Source organism: Elgaria multicarinata, chromosome 6, assembly GCF_023053635.1.
Source record: "Elgaria multicarinata webbii isolate HBS135686 ecotype San Diego chromosome 6, rElgMul1.1.pri, whole genome shotgun sequence".
Classification (NCBI taxonomy): domain Eukaryota; kingdom Metazoa; phylum Chordata; class Lepidosauria; order Squamata; family Anguidae; genus Elgaria; species Elgaria multicarinata.
The window spans coordinates 105,076,427-105,103,133 of NC_086176.1; the positions used below are offsets into that span (position 1 = coordinate 105,076,427).

General features: G+C 40.7%; 1 protein-coding gene across 22 annotated transcripts in view; it reads left to right on the forward strand.

Moving 5' to 3' along the window:
- Positions 1–26,707, forward strand: part of TCF4 (transcription factor 4) — a 410,485-nt gene that overhangs the window by 376,320 nt on the left and 7,458 nt on the right. For 18 of the 22 annotated variants that reach the window (XR_010025561.1, XM_063128224.1, XM_063128230.1 and 15 more), the window contains 4 exons: positions 18,587–18,722; positions 21,259–21,421; positions 24,174–24,403; positions 26,317–26,463. Coding sequence is in view for 21 of the 22 variants with exons in the window: in XM_063128224.1 (XP_062984294.1) it covers positions 18,587–18,722; positions 21,259–21,421; positions 24,174–24,403; positions 26,317–26,453 (666 nt within the window). In the remaining variant the exon portion in view is untranslated. The remainder of the gene's footprint in view (positions 1–18,586; positions 18,723–21,258; positions 21,422–24,173; positions 24,404–26,316; positions 26,464–26,707) is intronic. The other 4 variants (XM_063128223.1, XM_063128237.1, XM_063128242.1 and 1 more) reach the window with 1 other exon arrangement.

Below are 26,707 nucleotides of genomic sequence, written 5' to 3' on the forward strand. Positions count from 1 at the left end.
AGCTCATTCCACAACTGGGGTGCCACAGCAGAGAAAGCCCTCCTCCTAGTAGCCACCTGCCTCACTTCCTTTGGCAGGGGCTCCCAGAGAAGGGCCCCTGTAGATGATCTTAAGGTCCGGGCAGGTACAACCTTGCAACTCTCTTTCTTACATGAGTTCCACAAACTCTTTAAGGCACATTGCAACTTTAGGGGGTGGGGTGGGGCTTTTGGGAGGGTTGCATTAAACAGCACAGAAGCTAATGCTGAGCTAGAGAGCATCAGCTATTGGGTGGTATAGACATATAATAAATACATAAATAAGTATTATTGGCCCTCATACTTCAAGGACTCATATGGCATCATCTTCTTCTCTCACACTCAGATCCATAGAAAGGAGAAGTGATCGTAGCTCCATAGAAAACCATGCAGGAAATTCCAGATGGAATCCTTGCATCTCCAGTTTAAAAAGAAGGATCAGGTGTCAGGCAAGGTAAAGACCCCAACCTCTAACCTTGGAGACACACTGCCAGCCAGAGCAGACAGTGCTGCTGAGCTGTATGGGCAAATATTCTGACCTGCTATAAATCCGCTTCTTAAAGCACAGTCTGGCAAGTTGTTCTTATTTGGCCAGTCGCCTGTCATGTAAGATGGGAGTTAGAGGATTTTAAAAGAGGTCAGCAAAAGAATCAGTAATTAAACTAATTTTAGAGATGCCCTCCCAACTTGTCCAGAGCTTTGCTTTGTACTACACATACCATAATAATTGATCTAAATCTGCTTAGTGAAATGCAACATGGGTTTAAATATAATGCACAAGATATGCTATCAAACTGGGCTTCGAGTGAATCCAAAGATGAACTGACTGGCCCACAAAAATGCACCACTCTAATTGGTTGTGAATCACCAAAAGAAAATTGAAAGAGGATTTTATAATAGCACATCTCCAAAACACACACAAATTGGCTGGTGCTGATAAGGCTTTTCTGTCTTGATCCAACAGTCACCATTCTAGGGTTTTTTGGTTTTTTTTACTCCTGTCATTCTACAAACATTGCAGGATTTTACTCAAAGGCATTAAAATGGGATTGCATAAGGTAGCATTTGCACAATAACTTCTGCGGTGAAATTGCGAAAGAGGCCCATCTATTTCATGTCCGTTTACAAATGAATTTATGACAACAGTTGAGCTGCACAAAAAATGCCTGGATGGATTGAGAATCCTGTGGGCAGAGTTCCACTGGCAGAGCACGGTACTCTTAAGTGCTTGGCTCCCCATTTTCCCTGCAGCCCCCCCCCCCAAAATCTGCTCCAGATAGTTGGGGGACCCTTGTAAACGGCAGAGGGAGTGGTCCAAGAGGCTGTGAGAATGGGGGAGAGGTGCTTCCTCCTCATTTTGCTGGATGCAAGCCCGTTTCGTGAACAGGGTTTATTCGGGCACCGTCCGATCGAACCTGTTATGTTTTTGCGATACTGCTCAACCTGCTGACAATTTGCCTGCTTGTTTCACATGACAACACACAAGAAGGCTCTCTGTGTGTGTGTGTGTGTGTGTGTGTGTGTGTGTGTGTGTGTGTTTAAATATCCAAATTAGATTAACTCATGGAATTTTCCACCCTTAGGAAATAAAGTAGCAGTTTATGAAGCAGTTGTATTCTGGCATTTATATCAAAATCTAAAGACAGAAACAACATGAAATTATTTTAAAGGCAGTGCCTTGTTTACTAAATAAATAAATGTATATCCTAATTGTGCCCTGTTTAGTATTATCATAATAATACCATCCGTTATCGTCACCACATTGCCTTTTTTAAAAGTTCTCTTTCACAGAAGACAAAGCATCCTTACCGCACTGAAACATTTTAAAAGGAGCTGCAGCAGATCGTTTTATACAATGTTTGAACCCTACGTAATTTAGTTAGCATTACTAATTCTGTGTAATTATATCATACACTTAAAATCATTTTTGAACGATGATGTTGATGTTTGGAGAGAGTGGTGTGTAGGGATCCAGCCATTATATAAAATGACACTTTTAAAAAAATTCCTAATACAATGACTTCATTCATTTGAAACTGGCTAATTAGGTGCATTGTTAAAATAGTAGTATTCGGTTTCCAAGTTTTAATTTAGCATTAGACCGCGTTCCCTACTTTTCTACACATGGATGGCTCTATTGTGCAGCTGGGTGTGTGAAAGTTATTGGAGAATGGAAGTCTCTGGGTAACGTTTCCCCAGCACTGCCCTGATTTCTATTTCCCCTGTAGCGTAGATGAGAAACAGCTGGCTTTTGTTTAAAAAGCTGTTTTGCAAAACGTCTGAATCTCGAGGTGTAGAGCTGAGGTCACCATTCAACAGGTGCTTAGGAACAAGTGGGAAGGAAAGAAGGATGGTTGAGCCTAGCTGCAAGAGTCTCTTGAAAGATATTTTCTCTTATTTAAGAAGGAAACATCCAACCTACCCGCTTCACTGTTTATTTTTACTCTGTGGGTTTCACTGACAGGCCATTACTTACAGCAAAAGCACTAATATTCCTAATTCTGTAGCTTTTGGATCTTGAACATCTCCCTATTCAGCCAGTACATAAAATGAATAATCATCTCCGTAGGAAGGAAATCATTGCTGACTCTATTTCATTGGCAGTGGCAACCCGTTGCTCCCCATGGCAGCTCACTTCACTTTTTAAAAGCTCTACAGTTGTTTCACCTTGTGCGTTAAACAAAGAACGCCAGAACAGCCAATTAAGGCACTTTTGCAGAGGGGGAAATGTGTGGTAACGGTAGGACAGAGGAAGCGCTACCCATAAGATAGCATCCCAAAGGGCAAAACCTCTCCTCAAACGTATTAAAACATTACAAAACAGTACACATCGGCTGTCTGTTAGGCACAAAGGAAATGCATCCCCTCCCATGGATTATTAACATCTGTTGGTCCAGTAGGGAATGGAGCTTAGCATTGTTATTTTTGCATCTCCAGAAGAAAATGAGTTTGGGAAGTTGGCTCTTCCAATTGAGTTGATTCGCAATGCCAAATAAAACATCCCTTTTACGTGGAGCTCATGGGTTTGAGTTGAGCAATGTTGTGATTTCTTCAAAAAATAATAATAATACTGGATTACCCAAGGCCACTCCCCCTCCCCCTTTAAAATAGAACAGAAAGAGCATAGAGGCATGTTTGGAGTACTGCCACACGGCCTTCTCTTACAGTGTGCATAAACACGAAAATCCGTTTTTTCTTGTTCTTTTTTCTTTTCATTTGTTTATAGCTGGTCTCTGCCTCTACTTAAGACGTGGCATTCTACCTCTCTCTCTCTCTGTCTCTCTCTCTCTCTCTGTCTCTCTCTCTCTCTCTCTCTTTTAAAGCCAAACTTCTGCTTTGCCACTTTCGGTTACATTTAAATGGATTTTGCATATGACTACTACTTGCAGAATGCCTTTTCATAAGCTGTTTGGAAAGCTGCTTATTACTCTCTGGTACTTTTCTGTATTAAAAGAAAACTGTTAAACTTTGCTATTTTTCTTGATTTAATGCTGTTCATAGTGACTCAACCCCCACCCCCGTTACTATGAAATCCTTTCTTTTGCTTTTGATCTTATTTATAGCTAAGCCACCAGTCATATGGAAACTATTATTGTATAGCATGGAGATGAAAGACTTTTCGGTGCAGTTAAATAAGAGTGAATAATTCGGACCAATAACATGCACACACAGTGTGAGAACCTGACTTTGTTGAAGTGTCCTTCGTCATTCTCTCTTTACTTAGCACTGGAGGTTTATAAGAGCTTTGCACAAACCTGCTTTCCATCCGGCTTATACATTTTGACAATCTTGGGCTCATGTTAACACACGTCACCTTATAGCCTGCTTGCCATCATCTTTTTCTTTTTCAGTAACACTTTGAATTGGATTGTGTGTGTGTTCCCGCCCCGCGCCCCCCAGCCCGCCCCCAAAAGGTCATCATTTTAAACTATGTTTAAATATGTTACTGGGATTTGCCATTATTTTATCTGTTTGGCTGTACTCTTCCAAATGTGTAATAGCAAATAACTGCTGTTACAAGACAATTTTATCAGTTTGACAAGCCAAACACACCTCTTAAACCCTTAGAAAATCTAAGATGTAGATGAATAAAATCCTTCCTTCGTAGATTTGATTGTGTTTTATAAGATTATCTGGATGGGTTGACAAAATCATTATTGGAACTGGGCAGGCAAATCTTGTATTGCACACATTTGTTTGGTTATTCTTAAAGGAATTGCACTGGCTGCCTATACGCTTCCAGTCAGATTTTAAGGTGTTAGTAATGACGTTTAAAGCCCCAAACGGCTTGGGACCTCGATACTTGAGGGAGCGCCTCTCCTTATATATGCCCACCTGAGACTTCAGATCTGTTGGAGGAGCCCTCCTCCGCATCCCACCAACACAACATATATGCTATGGTGGGACATGGGAGAGGGTTTTCTCTGTTGTGGCACCCCGACTGTGGAATGCCCTCCCCTTGCAGGCCCGGCTGGCGCCAACGCTGACTCTATTCCGGCACCAAGTAAAAAAGCGGCTTTTTAATAAAGACTTTAATGGTTAAATTCACCTGGCTTGCACATTGTTTTAACTGTTTAATTGTTTTTACTGTTTTTAAATTATATATTGGTTTTAACTTGATTAATGGTTTAATTTGTTTTTAGCGGTGTATATTTATAGCTTTATATTGTATGATTTTATCTGTATGCCGCCCTGAGATCCTAGTGATATAGGGTGGGATACAAATGTTTTAAATAATTAAATAAACAAATAATCTGAACATAGGAAGTTTCCTATATTTATTTATATATTATTTTTATTTATTTATTTATTGTTGCATTTATATCCCACCTTTTTTCCTCCAAGTAACCCAAGGCAGTGTACATAATCCTCCTCCTCTCCATTTTATCCTCACAACAACAAACCTGTGAGGTAGGTTTGACTGGTCCAAAGTCACCTGGTGGGTTTCCATGGCTGAGTGAGGACTAGAACCCAGATCTCCTGACTCCCAGTCCAACGCTCTAGCCACTACATCACACTGGCTCTATATACTGAGTCTCCCCTGAGTGTACCATCTCCCTTGATTGGTAGTGGATGTCAAAGGTTTCAGGTAATGTCTCTCCCTCCCTTACTGTAATAGAGGTGCCAGTGTTCTAACCTGGGACAAACTACACACAAATATATATTCAACCACTGCACTCCATTGGATATATCCATTGGTATATATAAGGTGGAAATGGAAGGAACGTTGTTGGGGGATTGAATTAAATTATCTTCAGGTCCCTTCCAAACTAATTAATCTACATTATATGTTTCACACATTTTCAATATCATTTGTACCAAAAGGTATCAAAACCAGGTAGCCTTGTTGGTGCGGCAGAACAAACATCACAGATTCAGTGATGGGATACTTCTTTAATAAGGGCCAACCAGAGTTAAAAATGCAGTGTTTAATCTTTCAAGCAGGTTGTTCAGGACGGGGATTGGGTAAAGAATCCAAAAAAAAAAAAAATGATGGGGGAAAGATATTTCTAGGATAAAGTGAGTTCTAGTTTATCCTAGACTACAGATTATTTCATTCCTAAAATCCAAGAGGTGGTATACATAACAAACATAATTAAATTAAGGCAAGGTCATGTGTTACGATTGCAAGTTATGCAAAGGCCTCCTGGGAGTGGGCAGTAATAAAGAAGGCTTTGTTTGGAAAACCATCCATACTATGTAATAAAGACGGTTGCCCAAACATGCCAACATATTGAGAGATACCAGGGAGGGTCATTAAAAAAGTCTTATAACCCTGTGTTTCTTTTTCCTTCTGTTTCCCCTCTATTGTTTTGCTCCTGTAGATCTTTTTGCTACCGAAGAAACATGTCACATTTGCCTCTGTTCACCCCTAAATCCGTCCCATTCCATTCCCACATTAATCTGCAATGTTTTTTTTAAAATCCATATGAAAATTTGCGTTTATATACAATTCGAATGTGCATTTCTAAATATATCTCTAACTTAACATCTCTAAGATCTTTTTTCCTCAAAACACACATTTTTGCACGTATTTTGATGAGGCAGGAACTGCATTAAAACATGTAGGGAAGTGCAAAGCCTGATGGATCAGTAAGTCCCAATCCGCATATTTGTCTGGGAGGTGCAGATCAGGCTGATTTGATTTGGAATTTGCAAAGATTGAATTCCTCAAGCATCCTTGGCCTGAAAGGGTGCAGGACCTACGTCTTTGACATGCCAGCCCCGGTGTGCAACAACAACACATAGCGCAAAGCAGGGGTAGACAGGTTTCAATCTTGCCTATTCTACTTTTCTCTTTTACCAGAATCTCCGTAATCCACAGCTGTGTGTAAATTTAATTCAAGAGTGCATACATTGGGTGTCTTTGCACTTAAGGCATAACTAATTTGTGTGCAATGAGTCCGGGCTGATTCTGCAGTGTGAAGCATGAATCCACAGTATGCATTGTTGCTTAAGGACATAAGTCATGATAGATCAGAAGAAGAGTCCATCTAGTCCAGCATTCATTGCAAGAATTGCAGCAACTGGGATTCAGGGGAGGGGCCATAGCTCAGATGTACAGCACAAACCTTCTATGCAGAAGGTCTTAGGTTCAATTCCTGACACCTCCAACTAGGCCAGGCAAAACTGGTGCTGAAAACCTAGAGGCCAATGATCTAACTCAATATAAGGGAGCTTCCTAGGTTCCTAACTGGCAGGAATTAGACTGCCCACCAGAAAGTGGCCAGGAGCCACCAGTGGTTCTACTCACCCTGAAACTCTTATGCCTCGCAGTAAGGAGCAAAGTTAAGGCACGCTAGAGAAGGAACGTGAGGCAGAAATGGGGTTTACTCAATAACATAGCCTCCTGAAAAATACATCCTTTTATAAACAAATAGTGGGCTCATCTACACCAAGCAGGATATTCCACTATGAACGTGGTATGAAAGAGGTATATAAAAACAGGAGCCACACTATTGCTTTATAGTGGTACTGAAGTGCACTGACAACTGTTGGGGCCCAGGACACATCTACATCAAGCAGGATATAACACTATGAAAGTGGTGTGAAAGCGGCATATGGTATGTGTCAATGGGCCCCAACAGTTGTAAGTGAACTTCAGTACCACTTTACAGCAGTGGGGTAGATCCTGCACTTCACTTCAATATCACAATAAAGCAGCAGTGTGGCTCCTGCCTTTTATATGCCACTTTCATACCGCTTTCATAGTGGAATATCTGCTCAGTGTAGATGAGCCCAGTGTCTCAGATCTACATGAGTCTAAGAGCAGGGTGTTAACCTCTACAAACTTTAGGGGCAGAAGACAGTTTATTTCATGTATAAATTATGAATTGCCCATCTTGAACACATCAGATAGCTTGTGCTATAAATCAAATAAATATTGGCAATTTACCCACATGGTTATGGATGTTGGAGCCCCATGCTGAATCCTGTACTACTATGCACACTTACTTAAGAAGTAAGCCTCATTGAGCTCAGTGGAGCTTACTTCAAAGTAGATGTGGTGTGGTGTAGTGAGAGATTTTGTTGTCCTACTGACCTTTTTCTACCCCTTGATGTTTGTGGTTGAGAACGCCAAAGCTGTGAAGATACACCAATTTCCCACATTTGCTTTCTCTTGAGAACTGGTTTCAATTCTCTTTAAAGTAATTATACCTCAAAAGTAAGGGTACTTTGAAGTTTTGTCCCTCAGTATGAAAAGAGTTAACTGTAAGCAGCAGCAGGGTATACTTCTCATAACTTCATAAGAAACCTTCTTCCATTGTTTTAATTTTTTGCAGCTTTTATCTGCTGCCCACAATTCACAAACTTCAGAGTAACCCCATCTGTGCGCAATAAAAGTTAACATTTGGACGAGTGTTTCTTACCACTTTTAAAGATGCACTTTTAGGACTAAATGTTGTGTGTTTTTCTCCCCACTTTAGAGCAAATAAGTTTTGCTTTCTTTTGATATGACAGATACTGGCAGGGTAATTGAAACTGGAATCTAGCACTCTGAGCCTGTCAGGTATAATTGATATTTCATGGGGAGATTACAATTCAAAGACACCAAAACAGTTTTCTGTGTCGATGGGTGTCTAATTACAGTGAGAATACATCGACTTTTCTTTCCGTGTTTACTGAATGGAAATGATCTCATCTATCAAATATGTGTACTTGAAAGTTAATGTGAATGAGGTTTTTGTGCCTGCTTGTACAGATGTAGCTGTTTGCAGAGCCGTGTCTACTCTGTGCAAGAAAAATCGACATTCAGGAAGGTAGCTAATGCCTGTGCCAAGAAAACACAAAGGGCACAATCCTGCATGGTATTCTTTAGATTTAATTGTGTGCTTATGCCATAATTATTTCAATCAGGCTTAAGCATACATAACATCCTTTTGATTGCACAGAAATTCTGCAGTTAGAATAACTTATTTACCCAAAGCCAATCCCCCCCTTTTTTTTGTATTCATTTTGTTCTGGATCTAGAACCAGACAGTGGAAGAAGAGAGGGCAGCTTGAGGACAGACAGACTGCAGGGTCGTCTGAACAGTCCCCTTAGAGTGACCATATGGAAAGGAGGACAGGGCTCCTGTATCTTTAACAGTTGCACAGAAAAGGCAATTTCAGCAGGTGTTATTTGTATGCAGGCAGCACCTGGTGAAATTACCTTTTCATCACAACAGTTAAAGCTGCAGGAGCCCTGCCCTCTTTTGCATCTGGTCAGTCAGGGCAGGGCTCCTGCAGCTTTAACTGTTGTGATGAAGAGGGAATTTCACCAGGTGTTGCCTGCATACAAATGGTACCTGCTGAAATTCCCTTTTCTATGCAACTGTTAAAGTTACAGGAGCCTTGCCCTACTTTTCATATGGTCACTCTAGGTTAATAAAAACAAGCATATTCACTATGCAGATTTTTGTTCCCAAAGCCAGATTATGTGTGCAACAATTGCATGAACACACTGGAGACACACAACTATTAATATATTGTGACCTTACTTGGAAGAGCTGACACTTTCATCTCACTTGAGCATTTTTCTCATGCCATGAATATGCACACATAAAACAAAGGTTGGAATTAGTTTGCGTTTTTGTCACAGGAAAAATGATAATGGATTCAGACCTAGAATGCAGCCAGGAGAGGTTTGTTGCTACAGTCACCCAGCATAAATAACAGTAGGTAGTGATGATGGCTTAATGGCTTCTCACATTGCATGGTCACATCTCAGCAACATGGCATTCTGAGGCAGGCAAAACATGTTTTCGTTAAGATGCTGGTCTTCAGAATGCAACCTAGTTCCAGGGATGTTTCACTGGATCGGCAGTCTAAATCTAAAGCTTGCTTTTGAGACCATTAGAAGGAAATACAGCAAATAAAGATTGAAAAATTGTGGCAAAATATGGGGAAACGGCGACAAAATATAATAGATGGAAAAAAATTGCGGCTATCTTTGCCAGTATATTCTGTAGAAATATTCTGCTTTACAGGCGTTACGTTCTGAACTGCTTATTGTAAACAAAAGACAGTGAAAATAAGCAAATGTCATTTTGTTGTCTTTGTTTATTGAAAGTCTCAGGATGCGTACAATAAGCTGCATTGTCCTTGCACACAAACTCAATTCAGATCAGTGGGGTGGTTCTGTTTTCAAATGGATCGCATGCTATAGCCTAATGGCGTTTACCAACTGCAGGGCTCCACGTAAGTACAATGGTCCTCAGGGAGAAATCTTTCCTGAAGCCATTTCACGTTCTTAGGTGCCTGTGTTTTCTAACCTGTGCCAAAGGAGCACATACAAGGTGTGGAAGAGTACATACTAGGGCTTTGATGTTTTATAACCTTAAAGGAACAGGCATTCAGAGTGCTGAATATAATTTCCCCCTCTTCCTCTTCATGTCTTTTCAACTCAACATCCATTCTAGTCATCCTTCCCCCAATTATCCTTCTGACAGTGATATCCCAGGCATAGAATCACAGAATAGTAGAGTTGGAAGGGGCCTATAAGGCCATCGAGTCCAACCCCCTGCTCAACTTGATGTTGTGCAGACTTCTACTGTTACTTTCTACTGTTAGTTTTACCCTACCCTGTGCCTGCGTACCCTACCCTGTGCCTGTTTGCATTCTCTTCCCCTCCTTATTGTTTTACTATGATTTTATTAGATTGTAAGCCTATGCGGCAGGGTCTTGCTATTTACTGTTTTACTCTGTACAGCACCATGTACACTGATGATGCTATATAAATAATAATAATAATAATAATAATAATAATAATAATAATAATGCAGGAATCCACCTTAAAGCATCCCTGGCGGATGGCTGTCCAGCTGCCTCTTGAATGCCTCTAGTGTGGGAGAGCCCACAACCTCCCTAGGTAGCTGAGGCAGTTGTGGGGGTGAAACCCTGACCTTATTAATCACCATTGATTTCCTGTCAAGCTATAATTGCATTATTGCAGCTTACCCCAATCTGGCACCCTTTAGATGGGTTAAACTACAATTCCCATCATCTGCATTTCCTGTCATCATCACTAGATGGTGACGGCCATGCTGGGCCACTGCAAATAGTACTCAAAGTGGCCAACAACAAAGAAGTACAAGGGGAGGGAAAGTACAACATTATAATTATAGCAAATACATTTAAATAAATCAATAGAATTAAGAAATAAATAGCAAATATGAGTTAAGCCCTATTTCACCAACGAATTGGCTTTAAAGCCAAAAGCCCATCTGAACAATAATTAATAATAATAAAGTATTTGCCTGCCAGATGAAGGACAATGAAGATAGAGCTAACCTGGCCTCCCTTGGGATTATCTGCCTCACCCAGGAACACCTGGAGCTGAGATGGCACAAAATGCTTGAACATCTTGTCCAGAAATGGAATATTGGAAGCTGGCCAGAAATTATCCAATATAATGGGATCCATGGAAGTGTTAGGTGATTTGTTGTTGTTGTTAAAAAAAAGTCTTACCAGCACTGTTGTTATTATTTTTATTTATTTATTTATTTATATAGCACCATCAATGTACATGGTGCTGTACAGAGTAAAACAGTAAATAGCAAGACCCTGCCGCATAGGCTTACATTCTAATAAAATCATAATGAAACAATAAGGAGGGGAAGAGAATGCAAACAGGCACAGGGTAGGGTAAACAGGCACTGGGTCGGGTAAAACTAACAGTATAAAGTCAGAACAAAATCAAGTTTTAAAAGCTTTAGGAAAAAGAAAAGTATTTGGCTGAGCTTTAAAAGCTGCGGTTGAACTTGTAGTTCTCAAATGTTCTGGAAGAGCGTTCCAGGCATAAGGGGCAGCAGAAGAAAATGGACGAAGCCGAGCATTATGTGGCCAAGTACTTCAGTTTTGCCTTTAATACCATTCCCTCAAGTGAGCAGTCTGGCTTTATTTCCTGGAGTATGGTCTGGTTTGATCTTCTTGCAGTCCAAGGCACTCTCAGAATTTTCCTCCAACACCACAGTTCAAAAGCATCTATCTTCCTTCGCTCAGCTTTCCTTATGGTCCAGCTCTCGCAGCCATAGGTTACTGCGGGGAATACCATTGCTTTAACTATGCGGACCTTTGTGGTCAGTGTGGTGTCTCTGCTCTTAACTATTTTATCAAGATTTGTCATTGCTCTCCTCCCAAGAAGTAAACGTCTTCTGATTTCCTGGCTGCATTCAGCATCTGCAGTAACCTTTGCGCCCAGAAATACAAAGTCTGTCACTGCCTCCACGTTTTCTCCCTCTATTTGCCAGTTATCAATCAGGCTGGTTGCCATAATCTTGGTTTTTTTGAGGTTTAACTGCAACCCGGCATTTGCACTTTCTTCTTTCACCTTTGTCATAAGGCTCCTCAGCAACTCCTTGCTTTCAGCCATCAAAGTGGTGTCATCTGCATATCTGAGGTTGTTAATGTTTCTTCCTGCAATTTTAACTCCAGCCTTGGATTCGTCAAGCCCAGCACGTCGCATGATGTGTTCTGCATACAAGTTAAATAGATAAGGTGAGAGTATACAACCCTGCCGTACTCCTTCCCCAATCTTAAACCAGTCCGTTGTTCCGTGGTCTGTTCTTACCGTTGCTACTTGTTCGTTATACAGATTCCTCAGGAGGCAGACAAGATGACTTTGTATCCCAGCAGAATCCCTATTCTGTCCTGAGCACCCACCTTCAGATACACACATTTAGAATCTGATCTAGATTTACTCTTTGCACCCCGTTGTCCTGAACCGGATGTGTTGTCCCACATCTGCAATTTACGTATCAATAAATGCTCCCATTAAAGCAAACAGGATTTTTTTTCATAAACAAACTGCACGTGTGTGGGAGGGTGATCTGAGTTGGGACCACAGTCCTTCCCGCCGCCCCAGCTAGGGTCTGCTTTCCCGCGGTTACTTTTGGTTATCTAAAAAGAATAGACATAGCTATGTACTGTGCTTGAGTACCTTATTTCAGTCTGAAAGAAGGAAACATCTTTACTTCTTATTCCGTCTTGAGCTTAGTTGCCGTTATCCATACAGATAAGAACATAAGCAGAGCTGCACTGGATCAGACCAAAGGCCTAGCTAGTCTAGCATTCTATTCCCACATTGGCCACCAAATGCCTATGGGGAGCTCACAGCAGGACATGAGCACAATAGTACTCTCCTACTTGTGTTCCCCAACAATCAGTATTGAGAGCCATTATGCCTCTGACATTGCAGGTACCATTTAGCCATTGTGGCAAGTAGCCATTGATAGCTTCATACCACATCTTGTTCCCAACCAGATAGGATTATTGCATTCTGTTTTGGAGACAACATTTTTAAAAGTATTGCTCTATCTCCTTAATCATTATTTATTTATTTATTTATTATACTTATATACCGCTCCCATAGCCAGGGCTCTCTGGGCGGTTCACAGAAATTCTAAAATTGAGATTAAAACAAGAATACAAAATTTAAAACTCTAAAACACAGTACATACACACATAGAGCATTATCTTTCTGCAGAGCACTATGATTTAGTTTAGTTTAGTATATTGCTCAGGCTTTTGCATGTACATCAAACTAAAAACACGAAGCAAAAAATGATACAGAGACTGGGTTTGAATTACATGCTTTAGCTCATCATGGGTTATTTAGCTGCCAACAAGCCACAGAATCTGCAGGCACCACTTTCCATATCCAACCTGTGCTCGGGGGTTGTTGTGTCGTGCAAATCCAGCAAGAGTGGGTTAAACAACCCTTGCATAACCCTAAAATAGACCATTGGTTTGTAGGGTTGTTTAACCCTTGCATAACCCACACTCACTGGGTTCACACAACTATTTATTTATTTATTTACAATATATACCACTCCCCATTCAAAACTTTGGAGTGGTGTACAAGATAAAATAAAATAAAAACAGAATAAAACACCTTAAAATAGATTTTTAAAAGAAGCGAAAGGAAAAGTGAACATGACAACCCTCAAGCAATAGTTGTATATTCAAAATGGTAGCCACACACAGCACCACCTCACCATGGGTTAAATAACCCACATCAGTTGTGATGGCATGTGAACAGGCACAAAGTGTCAACATAAAAAAGCAGGCTAATATAATAATAGGAATATAAGTAATTTAAGAAGTCATTAACAACTATTCTATATTTCTATGGTGATTCTATGACTGTATACTAAAAATTATCAAATTAGCTAACTTTGTGGCCTATATTATATTTTTCCTTTTTCCCAGAGCCAACTTAATAAATTTAGCAGTGTGGTATGTCACAAAATAATGTGTCCCACCCAATAAAAATAAGATTTTGTTTAAAGAGAAGTTATTTCTAATACCGGCAGTAAGGGGATCAAGATGCTGATGCAAGATCTACGCTACTGCTTTATAACGATTTTATAACGGTTTTGACAGCTGTTGGGGCCCATGACACATTCCATATATCATATTCAAAGTGTTATCTCCTGCTTAGTGTAGATCTGGCATAACTCTTCAAATCTAGATACAATGGGCATTCCAGAACAAAGTGAACCAGTTCTTGTGCCTTCTGGCATCTAAACGGACAATGTCTATTTGCCCTAAGTTGCCCACTATAGCATCCCTTAACCTCCAACTACAGGCTGTTTCATCTGCATTTAGTTAAGAGCAATCTAAAACCATATGGGTATATACAAGACAAATATGGGGGCAATTTCCCTGATATTCATAAAGGTAGGGCTATAAACTCTTTACACAGCATGTTGGAACAACACTTGGCCATTATTGCAGTGATGATCTGGAAGCCAGTATCTATCATACATCTTGAGACTTCCAGACAGGCACTGTCCTAGCTCCTTGCAAACAAATAGCCCACAGAGAAACCCAGTTTAGAAAAGATTTTATGCACTTTGGTTGTCCGTGATTCTGACACCATGTCTTCAAATGGCAGTAAAATGGGAGGAGAGGCCAGTTGAAAAATCATCTAAAACCAAGAATAAATACCCTTCTTCTGAGCTAAACTTTCCACTGAACAGCAGGCAGTCTCCCTTCAGGCAATTGCCTTGCAGGGTTGATCTAGGAGCACTGTGGAACTAAAAGAAGTCATGCTTGTTTTGCTAGAAAGGTTCTAGCCAAAAGAGGCCATTAATGCCAAGATAGGAAGACACATAGAGGATTCACAGGACCAGGTTTGTATGGTGACCATATGAAAAGGAGGACAGTCTCCTGTATCTTTAACAGTTGTGTTAAAAGGGGAATTTCAGCAGGTGTCATTTGTATGCATGCAGCTCCTGGTGAAATTCCCTCTTCATCACAATAGTTAAAGCTGCAGGAGCCATACTAGAGTGACCAGATACTTTAACTTTTGTGATGAAGAGGGAATTTCACCAGGTGCATACAATGACACCTGCTGAAATTCCCTTTTCTATGCAACTGTTAAAGATACAAGAGCCCTGTCCTCTTTTTCATATGGTCACCCTAAGTTTGCCATATGATTATTAGGTTATTGCATAACAGGTTTGCAACTTCCTTGGTTTTTCCCCCCCTCCTTACTTGATATCCCTTCAAGTAAGATATGGATAAGTTATCTTAATGAATTCTTGTGGAGAAAGACTGAATTACAACTGAATTTTGGTGTTGCTGATGTCAAACAGTTCACTTTGTGCCTTTAACTTTGAGCTGGCAATGAAAGAATGTGTGTGTTATTTGGGATTTTAGTGAGAAAACATAAAGATGTGTAGTTACGATGAATGCAAATAAACCTGGAAGGTTTTCTTAGGATATTTTTGATCCCTGTGGGGGACAGCATCTACCTGAGACTGTCCGGTGAGCGAAATACCTGAAAAGAGATGAAAGAGGCTGTTAATGCCAAGAAAGGAAGAGACATAGAATAACAATCAGAGAGAAGCTCAGTTATAAGCAATAAATGCAGAAGGTCCCAAGCTCATGTCCGAGCACCAGCAATGAAATGTTCTCTGGTAACTGGTGCATGAGCCCTGCCCTCTTTTGTATCTGGTCAAGAGGGCAGGGCTCCTGCAGCTTTAACTGTTGCGATGAAGAGGGAATTTCACCAGGAGCTGCATGCATGCAAATGACACCTACTGAAATTCCCTTTTCTATATAACTGTTAAAGATACAGGAGCCCTGTCCTCCTTTCCATATGATCACCCTAATTTATTCCCTTTTTAATTTTTAATTTATTTTTTATCAACTGGGGGGGGGGGGATAATGTACCAGAAAATGTTCTTGTACGTGACTGATGGAAATGACTGTGTTTCTGTTCCCCTCCCATTCATGTCAACTGGGCTAAAACAAGCAACGTTGTCAGAGGTCAATACCCATCCTGTCAAAATTCCGGGCATCATTTAGTAGAGTTTTTCAATGTGGTGAAAGGTCTTTTAAAATATATGACCGTATTTACATTGGTCAGGAGTGACCGACTCCATTGTCTTGGTAATAATGTGTTCCTTTCTTTTTTAAGTCAGTGTTGTCATCAGATGACAGATCCAGATGAAATCATCACAAAACTTTCACTAGCTCCACCCAAGAATGAAAACAGATCATTGTTTTACATGCCTGAACTACATTTGTTCACAGAAACAATAGAGCTAGCTACAGTTTTATTCCTTATACCAATCCAAGGCATACTTCTCTGTTAAATCTTTGTGATTTATTAACCATTTATTTAAAAGCTGCCTTTTATCTTTGTGAAGATTTGGACAGCAACCAATTTTCCTGGCCAAAATTTGGTCAGCAGCAAGTTCGGGAGAGGTGGGAAATTTCAGCACCCATACTCTAAAATAGTTTGCTAGCAAATAAGTTGTGACAGGCATTTTCTCCTTTACCACCTCCTCATCTGCCAATTAAAGGACTGCTAGGGGGCACTCTTCAGGGGTAGGTTTTGCCCCAATGGTTTATGGTTTCTGACCACTTACATTCAGTTATAGATTCTCAGGTATGGACTCTTACTTCATATTCTAGACCAGATGGCTCTTTCTTCTTCTCAAATATTCTAGAGTTTCTTCTTAAAACCTGGCCATTGAATCTAGTTGGGGAATATTCCATATAACACCTGTTTGTACATACACTTTGGCCTAATCTACACCAAGCAGGATATTGCACTATGAAAGCAGTATATAAAAAGCAGGAGCCACACTGCTGCTTTATAGCGGTATTAAAGTGCACTGACATCTGCTGAGGCCCATTGACACATACCATATGCCACTTTCATACTGCTATATCCTGCTTGGTGTGGCTCCTACTTTTTATAAACCGCTTTCATACCACTTTCATAGTGCAATATCCTGCTTGGTGTAGATCAGGCCTTCATCATCCAGCTATGACCTTGATTTTTAAAAAATAATCTAACAATGGAGAGTGTCATTTACACTTGCTTTTGATTAAGTGCGTTATGTCTATTAGGAACTTCTTTTTTCTTTTTTATGTTTTGGCCTTGATTCCTCTTTGGCAGAATTCTCTTTAATCTATCTTTCACTCTTGCCTTCCTGGTAACAATTAGACTATATAGTCTTCTATGTCTGATTGGAAACATTCCTTGGTTTTCTTAATCTCCACAAATACTGATTAGTGAATGATACCATTAGAGAATCAAAATACCATATTGTATGGACTCACAGGAGCTCTGATGTTGTAGGATGAAGCTATGCCCAAACTGGGGGGCGGGGGGAGAATGTTTGGAATAGCAGTAATAGTATTTGGAGAGGTTATTTAAACAATATTAGATCTATTTGGAGTTGAAAACATATCACAGTCTCATTTTTGCTTCGTTCTCTCATAGTAGAATTTTGAGCATAATAAAATTTTGGTTCTCTGATCTTCTAAAAGAACCTTCTTTATCTCAGCCTCACAGTGGTGTGACGATACCTTCAATGTTCCCAGTGACCCTGCTCCTCTATAAGGCTGCTCAAAAGAATCTGTGGCAACACAGCAAAAACATGCTCATTGTTTGGATTATTATTATTTAATATTTGCATTTTTTGAAGGCCTGCAAAGCAGACCCTTGTCATGTTGTTTAATCTTCTATAGCTCCTAATAGTTTTAGGCACGTTGTTATTAGTCATGGCAGCCACAGTAGCACTAGTAGAACATAAATAGCACTTTTGATCAAATTTCTGATTAGGAAAATATTTAGTATGACATTTAGAATAACGAGGTTGCATAGTGTTAAAAAAAATGTCCTTGTGTATCTTTTCTTTTTCTTAATTCTGTAACAGATTTAACTTACAGGTGTGCTGAACAGTGTGACATACAAAATAAGTAGGCATCTCCATTAAGCTGGCTCCATCAATTATGCCAGCAATACCATTATGTTGATATCATCATGCCTACAATGATGGCATTACTGGTGTGGTTAATGAAAACCTTTATTGATATATTAGCCAGAGTCACAGTGCTGGCAAGTACAGTACCCCTTTGGAACAGGAATTCTGTGGTTAATGACATAACAGTGAAGATTAATTTAGAATGGGTCTAAGCTTCTAGTTTTTGGAAAGGTGATATTTTTTTTATTATGTTTGCTTCAAATTTGGAGGGGGTGGGTGGATGTCAGATACTTCAGTAGCTTCCACTGTCAGAGGCTTAGCTGGCATTATGAAAAGGGGTAGGAAAAGGAGGGGGGACTGGCAGACCCAAGAATCTTATCCCTTAAAATGAAAGTCGGATGCCAAATTGAAATTCCTGCAGGATTTCTGATAGCAATGAGGGAATTGAGAAGCCCACAATTAAGCATATGGGCATTAAGATAATTGTCAGATCTGTTGGCGGACATGATAGAAGACAGATGGGTACGAATCAGTGCTCTCTACTGCAGCACCCTGGGAGAGACAATTTGACGTTTTACCTGCCTGAGCTCCTCTGCCATATTTGTCACTAAATATGCTGCACAGCATCTTACTGAGTGTTAAGTGTTTTTGCAGATATATAGGTGTGTGTGTGTGTACCTATAGCAGTACCTCGGCGCCCTCTAGTGAAAAGCTAGAGGGAACCTTGCCATTATTTTGAAATGTCCACATTTCCTTACAGCATGTCTCTCCCCATGCCAACTCTGAGGGTTGTTGTTTTTCTCCCTGTTCCACCTAAAGCACTCATATTAACGCCTCCCCTTCACTCTCCTGATACAGGTTGGGGCTCATCGTGAAGATGCCGTTGGCCTCCGTGGCAGCCATTCGCTCGTGCCAAACCAGGTTCCAGTTCCGCAGCTGCCAGTACAGTCTGCTACATCTCCCGACTTAAACCAGCCTCCAGATCCATACAGAGGTTAGTGCCTTGGCATTATCTCGCTGCTATGTTATAATCCTACACAGTTGTGTTAGTAAATCTCTTCGCAATCCTGCTGTAGGGCCCCTATTGAATCAACAAAACCCATGGACGTTGCACTGCCATGGCTGCTGGAAGAACAGATCAGAACGATCCATTAGCTCAGCAATGTGGATTCATTGATAGCAACACAATAGTAACAGCAACAGTGATTGTGCCTATAGGTTGCAGTCTGGATCTATATTCAGATTCATACCCCCAGTGAGGATATCTGAATGGCTGGTGGAAATTGGGAATTCTATGATACAGGAGGGGAGGCCTCTAGTATTAGGTATTCTGCTCATGGTGCACCACTTACCACTACTTTTGCAAGCTTCCAAATAGTTGCCACCATGCACCAGATATTTTGCTGTGCCTTGAAAAACGCCTGTAATATTAATAAATATCCATGCAACATTGTTTCCAAATTTGATCAGAGCCCAGTTGAAAACAGGATGTGGGTCATGTTGGAGCCTGGCCATAAAGGAGAAGGCCCAATGGTAGAGCATTTGCTTTGCATGCAGAAGGTACCAAGTTCATCTCCAGATATGGGTAGGAAAAAGCTCCTGTTTGAAACACTGGAGAACCACCATCACCAGTGGCCTGACTTGATCTAAAACAGTTTCCTAATAAAAACTATTAAGGTTGCAGTCCTGTACACACTTACATGGGAATGAATCCAATTGAACTCCGTGGGACTTTGTCTGAGGAGACAGGCATAAGATTGCACTGTAAAGTTAACTATTGTATGCAAAAACATTTCTTTTGCCCTACTCTGGTTGGTTTTACATGTTTTTGTAGCACAACAAAGCCCTACAAAATTTGTCTTGACCGTGAAGCACAGACCAGAGGGAGAGAGAGAATATACACCGTGAATTGCAATGTTCCCCTCATGGCATCAGCTCTCTGGGAAAAACTATCATTTTTTTCTCCAGCTTCCAATGCTTCCTTTTTATACAAAATACCAAATGTTTGTATAGCAGGCCCAATGGGAAAGAAAGAAAGAAAGAAAGAAAGAAAGAAAGAAAGACCATCTATTTTGTTTCAACAAATGCCCAAACACTTACGTATCCACATCAGATGTTAGAGTTGGGTGGGATCTTTGTAAGCTTAGTATAGATATTTTGTAGCAGACGTACTGGGAAGTGGGTCCGTTGATTATTTATTTATTTTTGCTGTTAATTGAGAATGACACTATGCCTCTGAGGACATGTCTACACCAGGAAAGGGAGCAGGGAGGATCTTGCGATGTGCTGATCTTGAGATCCTCCCACTGGGTTCACATGTGGCGCGCGACGTCCAGGGAGGAAGCAGGACGTTGTGCCTGCCATTTTCTTTTTAAAGCCAGGAAGTGAAGCGCACTTGGAACTCCAGCAAAAAAAAAAAGCCCCAACCCCACTCCCCCCACTCACGATGTCCCTGGACTCCCCCCATCCCGGCTCCTTCCCTCAGCTGACCCCCACTACTCGTGGAGAGGAGGGAAGAAGTCAGGATGGGTACCCACACCACCAGTGGTCCTCGGGATCATCCCGGGACTGTGGGGTAAAATGGGGGGAAAGGGCCTGCAGATATCCTGGGGAAATGGAGGGATCATCCCTACCTGCTCCCAGGATCCCCTGCGCATCATGTGGATGCACAGGGACAATCCTGGGATGATCCCCAGGATAAAGACTGGTGTAGACATGCCCTGACTGTTCTGCAGAAGACCAAAAAGGATCAACCTCACCTACATTCAGTTCACTCTGGTCATTCCCTGATATACCCAAGGGTTAGGGTTAGGGTTAGCCACTATTCCACCTGTTAGCTAAACCCATAGTATCATTCCATTACAGCAGACAGAAAGGGAAGCTCTGGCTGGAGTGTGGGGAACTGTATTTATTTACATAAGCAAACCTAGATAAATTTTTTTCAAGAAAGGAGCTTCCTTATTAGCTAGCATCTTTGTTTGCAGCATAGGTGTATGCTTGGTATGACAGAGGAAAGTGGACAGAATAATTCAGTAATCTTCATCATTATTTCTTAGTACTACAGTTTATATGGATCACAGAATGCTTGTGTATTATTATTATTATTATTATTATTATTATTATTATTATTATTTATTTATATAGCACCATCAATGTACATGGTGCTGTACAGAGTAAAACAGTAAATAGCAAGACCCTGCCGCATAGGCTTACAATCTAATAAAATCATAGTAAAACAATAAGCACTTAATCTAGTAATTTCTAGCCAATGAAAGTATTATTCCTTCCAAAGTAGCGCAAAATACACCAGAGCCACAATACCAGAGCTGGAAAACAGGTCTTAACAACTGCTTTCTTTATACTTCCTTTTGTAAAAGGATCCTCCTACTATTAATGAAAGGAAAGACAGTTCTGCAATATTTGCAGTTCTGAGGAACACGCATACAAATTTCTTAACACTGTTGAGTAAGAGCTGTTGCTGGGAAGTGTGAATAACATTTTATTTCCCCCCTCCTCCTCCCCCCCCCCAGGCATGCCAACTGGACTTCAAGGACAAAGCGTATCTTCAGGGAGCTCCGAAATCAAATCTGATGACGAAGGAGACGAAAACCTCCAGGACCCAAAATCTTCTGAGGACAAGAAGTTAGACGATGACAAGAAGGATATCAAATCAATTACTAGGTCAAGATCTAGGTAACAGTATATAATAGTGTCGCTTCATTTAATTCCTTTATTGGATTTTGATGAAGTGAACAGAACAGGAAGAAACTTTGAAGTTTTTTTTCCTGCCAGACAAAAGCTTATAAGAAGCTGATGGCCCTTTCTGGTAGTACTAAGAGTATCTGTTCGGATGCGTGTACGCTAGAAGGGCTGGAATTGGATGAAACAAGCAAATTTTAAATTGATACACACACGTTCACATTTATCTGTCTATGGTGTGTGTGTGTGTGTGTGTGTGTGTGTACACACACGCTCACTCTCACACACATACACACACGTGCACACACTACTATTGTAAATATTCAGATTCAGAGATAATTTGCTTGAAATTTACATATGAAAATGAATGTGTCTTAAAACAGATGCCATTTGTATAACAGTTTATGCCCAGTGGAATACATGTTTTTCCTCCTGCCTTTTTATGTACATAACTGTGAATGGATAAATCAATGTAGCGTCATCGGGTTAAACAGAGCTGTGCCTGTGTTACACCATCTGAGGCCTTTTGTGGAGCCTTTGGAAGGAGCTGAGTGATTTCATCACGTCTTGATCCCAAGAATGGCTTGGTTTCCTTCTGTAGACCAGCATATTTAGCTTACAGGCATCTATGGTCATAGAACGCAAGATTTTACTTGGATTGCCACTGGCCCTCAATCTGTTCTTCATGTTCTGCATAAGAAATACTGCAAAACATTAGTGAAAACTTGTCCTTGGATTTCATCATCAAAAATCTTTGGTAAACCCACCTTATATTCTACTCAGATTTTATTGCTTGAATAATAGAAAAGTGGTTGCGCACCGGACAAGCTGGTCTGTCCTTACCCTTTGACCCTACAAAAATTGAGAGATGTGTAGTTAATAACAAGAAATAAATACAATTTGGAAACTATTATACCACAGTTAAAGCTAATACGAAATCTATTGCAGATAAGAAAGAATGAAGCCAAGTAGAGAAACCATCAGTCATTGGCATTGGATATGATGTATGAAATGGAATCTCAAAAAAGGAAGGGTAGAAACAAGAAAGATCGGGGTTAGATGCACAAGCAGGTTGGAACCCCAAGCTTGTTCAACAGTTCCTAGAACTCCTTTCCCCCTTACATTCCTTCAGTGGGGTGATGGCTGAAGGAACTGCTTAGCCTATGATACAGACCTGAAATACTGTAATGGATTCCCTGAAGCCTGGGTACTTAACAACTGCATTCAGCTCTCCAAGCCCTCAAGACCAAAAAGGCAGACCAAAAAGGCAGCCCCTAAGTAAAACCTATGTGCTTATGTATAAGGAATGTATCGCTCACATACAACTAGAGCTGTAGAAGCACCTGCAGGTAGCTACAGACTGCTTTGCTCAGGATTGTGGAACTAAAGAAGCACATAGAGCTAGAGCAAATAGCAAATCTTCTAGAGTTGCTGGGATAGGCAATTTATGACCCCTCATCCATTCCTGGCCTGCCAGGGCTCCTCACCCACCTCACTCTTTGGACAAATTACCAACAGACCAGTCATTCCAGTGGAAGGGATAAAATGAAACCATTGAAGAAAAGCACACCCACACACCTGTGGTTTTTTTAATGTAATTTATCTATTCCCTTAGATGATCCTCCTTTAAATCTTTTTTAAAAATTTCTAATTATCACAGACAAATACAGAGTTGCACTTTCTTACCTTCGTAAAACCGCATAATCCCACAAAGTCATGCTACAGATTTTTGCAGCCAGGAAACAGAAAATTCACCCCCAAAATAAAATAGTCCCCCCAGCTACGTGGTGGCCATTTCGGATTGTCAGCAGACTGACTGAGTTAGGAGGACAGAACAGTTCAGCCAGAATTATTGCTATTATTATGATCTACTAGTATTATGATTATATCCATGAATACAGATTACAGAATGAAGTTTCATAATTTATCCTTGATAATAAAGGCCAGAGTTAATCCAGGATTTCAATCTCTGCACCTTTTATTGCCTTGGATTTTAGCAGGCACATCCAATTTCTTCAAAGTGGCACATTTGAAATAACGCAAACATTCCTTCAAGGGTTGCCAAGACAGATTCTTGGGTACTTTCAGTGTAGGCAGTATAGGTCAGTCACAGGCTAAATTAACTTTTCAGCAGTGATCCATGGTAAAACTGCAGGGGAATTAGCCTTAAAATATGGGCCCAAAATGTGTGAAGCACTGAGAGCCCAATAAAAATAATCAAATATTATGGGACAAATTACTGTACTTAATGTTGGCCTAACAACATAATTTGCATATGGTTTTATGAATGTAGCAGATGCCACAATACCAGTGCAGACCTTTCACTTGTTCATGTATTCCTTTTCTGATGCTATTGCCCTTAGAGAATATGGGAAGTTGCCTTGTGCAAGTCCCACTGAATTTCATTTCATTTCATTGCAGCTTGTGCAAGTGAATTTTCCAATGGAATATGAGAATGTTGAGCTAGGATGTGTCTTAGAATTTGTGGACTCTTAAGATTTAAACAATACGTGAAGTATATCATTGACCTTTTATGTCACTTGGGCTTCCGCATTAGCACGATATGTGAAACTGCAATGTAAAAACTATGGCATGATCCTGTGTAGACAATATGTCAGAAAATTGCTATATTCCTGTATTCCTCCTAGCAAAGAACATTCTGTGGAACAGCAAAAGGTGAGCTGTTGTAGAACACAACCAAAGTTTGTACCACGTTTGAAAATACTGTGTTCTGTTTGCCTCTCAGCAATAATGACGATGAAGATCTTACACCGGAGCAAAAAGCAGAGCGTGAGAAAGAAAGGAGAATGGCCAACAATGCCCGTGAGCGCCTCCGGGTCCGTGACATCAACGAGGCTTTCAAGGAACTGGGCCGGATGGTGCAGCTCCACCTGAAGAGCGACAAGCCCCAAACCAAACTTTTGATCTTGCATCAAGCTGTAGCGGTTATCCTCAGCTTAGAGCAGCAAGTCAGAGGTCAGTTAGAGGCTGGTTTTATCTTGTGCACAGTTTGTTTATTTATTTATTTATTACATTTATATACCGCCCCACAGCCGAAGCTCTCTGGGCGGTTTACTAAGGTGCACTTCCAGCTTGTTGGGTTTCCCTATTTCTTGTTTTAACTAACTTCTCTAAGGCAAACAGAAAGCTCTGGCGTGGGCTGGTCCATGAAGTCACAAAGAGTCGGAAGTGACTGAACGAATAAACGACAAAATGGCTACATATATAATTGTTGCCTCCTGGCCAAATACGCAATCTGGGTCCATTGACATCCTTTTTAATAGACATATTATTAAACATCTTTTCCTCCCTCTCTTTTTAATAAGACATACAAAGCCCCTTCCCCCTTCCCTAACCCCTTTGATTCCTGTGTCTTTTAGCATATAGGGCGGCATCTTCCCATGGTTGATATATGCCTTGAATGTTCTGCCGATTTCAATTTCATCCAAGTACTTTGATAAAATAGACTGTCCAGATCATTTATTTGATCTGGAGATGCAAGGCCATATCTCGCTTACAGTAGAAGACATTTATTTCTCTTCGGGAAATGCAGTGTTGTACAACCACCCCAGTAATCGTGCAACATTTGATGTGATGCGTCCAGTTTACAAGAACGCTATGTGAAAGCCTGTTATGACTGCAGTCCACCTGTGATGCTAAAGCACTTAAATTTGCCACAGCAGTTATGTTCAAACTAATTTAGCGCATCTTCTCATAATATGGCTGCCATTCTTGAAGCTTCATCCGCATGGCAACTGCCCCATGTAGGAAGGTGCTTCATGTTAACCATCTCAGATTGCAGTTTACCTGCAACCACATACCTCTACTGGGAGATTAGATTTTCTGGAAGTTTGTAGATTCTGATGAGTGACTCCTAGATTTTGAGTCCGTGCTGCTCTTAGCAGAATTCACATCAAATACATTGTTTATTTTTATCCTCTCAGTGACGACCTTGGATTGTGGCCATTGACACCAGTCAAACTCAACTGGCTAGTTTGCTTTCTAGATGGATTATTGTATTTTTGGGCATGTCTACACCTTAAGGGTGTAGAGGGAGGGAGGGGGGAGGATCGCGGACTTACCTGCTTCTGCGATCCTCCCCCAGAATCTTGACAGCCGCACGACATCCCATTTTTTTTTACAAGGGAGAAGGAATGCAATTGCACTCCACTGAAAAAAAGTGAGTGAAAATAAATAAATGAATCCATTCTTCCCACCCACCCCCGGCATCCAAAATGGCTGCCCCCACCCTCAGTGCCCATTTCAGGCCCCGGGAGCCCGCACCACACCAGCCACAGTTCTCAGGATGGTCCCGGGACTGCAGCGAAAATTGAGATAACTAGGCAACCAGTTATCCTGGAGAAATGGAGGAGTCGTCCTTGACTGCCCCAAGGATCCCCTGTGCATCATTTGGATGCACAGGGATGATCCAGGGTCGACTCCAGGAAAAGGGGCTGGTGTTTAGACATGCCCTTTGTTTTAATAAAGTACAGCGGGCCCAGAATAATGTTAATTAAATCAGTAGCTTTTTAGCAAGATTTTTAATTCACTCATTTACTGGTTTGTACGCCACTCATCTCATAATGGGTCTGAGTTGGATAGTTCTGAAGATGCTAGTCAATCTCTATCTTGAACGTTCACACGCTTTGATGAACAAAGACTTAGGACAAAACCGAGAAAGACACTCTTTAAACATAAAATAGCCACAGATTTGAAATTCAGAGGTATAAAATGCTTGCAGTTTGCTATCACTCTAGGAATCCTAAGAGAATGGAGACAGAAGGTGGAAGATGGGAAAGGCATCAATCATACTGGGACTTTGAAGTAAACTGGTCAATGCGCTTTAAATACTAACATGTTTAAAATGCCTTTTCACTTTGATCCCACAGAAAGGAATCTGAATCCTAAAGCAGCATGTCTGAAAAGAAGGGAAGAAGAGAAAGTATCTTCAGACCCTCCTCCACTTTCTTTGGCAGGACCCCACCCTGGTATGGGAGACACATCTAATCACATGGGACAGATGTAAAAAGAAAAAGGCAAGTTAAATTACTATTTTCTACCTAATAATATTAATATTAGCTGAAAAAATTAGCTTCTCCAAGAGAAAAACAACTTGGAGACAAGATATTTGGAAGACTACCTCCTTCCATATGGACTTGGCTATGGTTTACAATCATCTTCTGACCCCTTGTTCATTGTCCCACCACTGAAAGAGTTTTAGCTGCTAGGAATGCGAGACAGGGCCTTTTCTGTGACAGTGCTCCAGATATGGAATTCTCT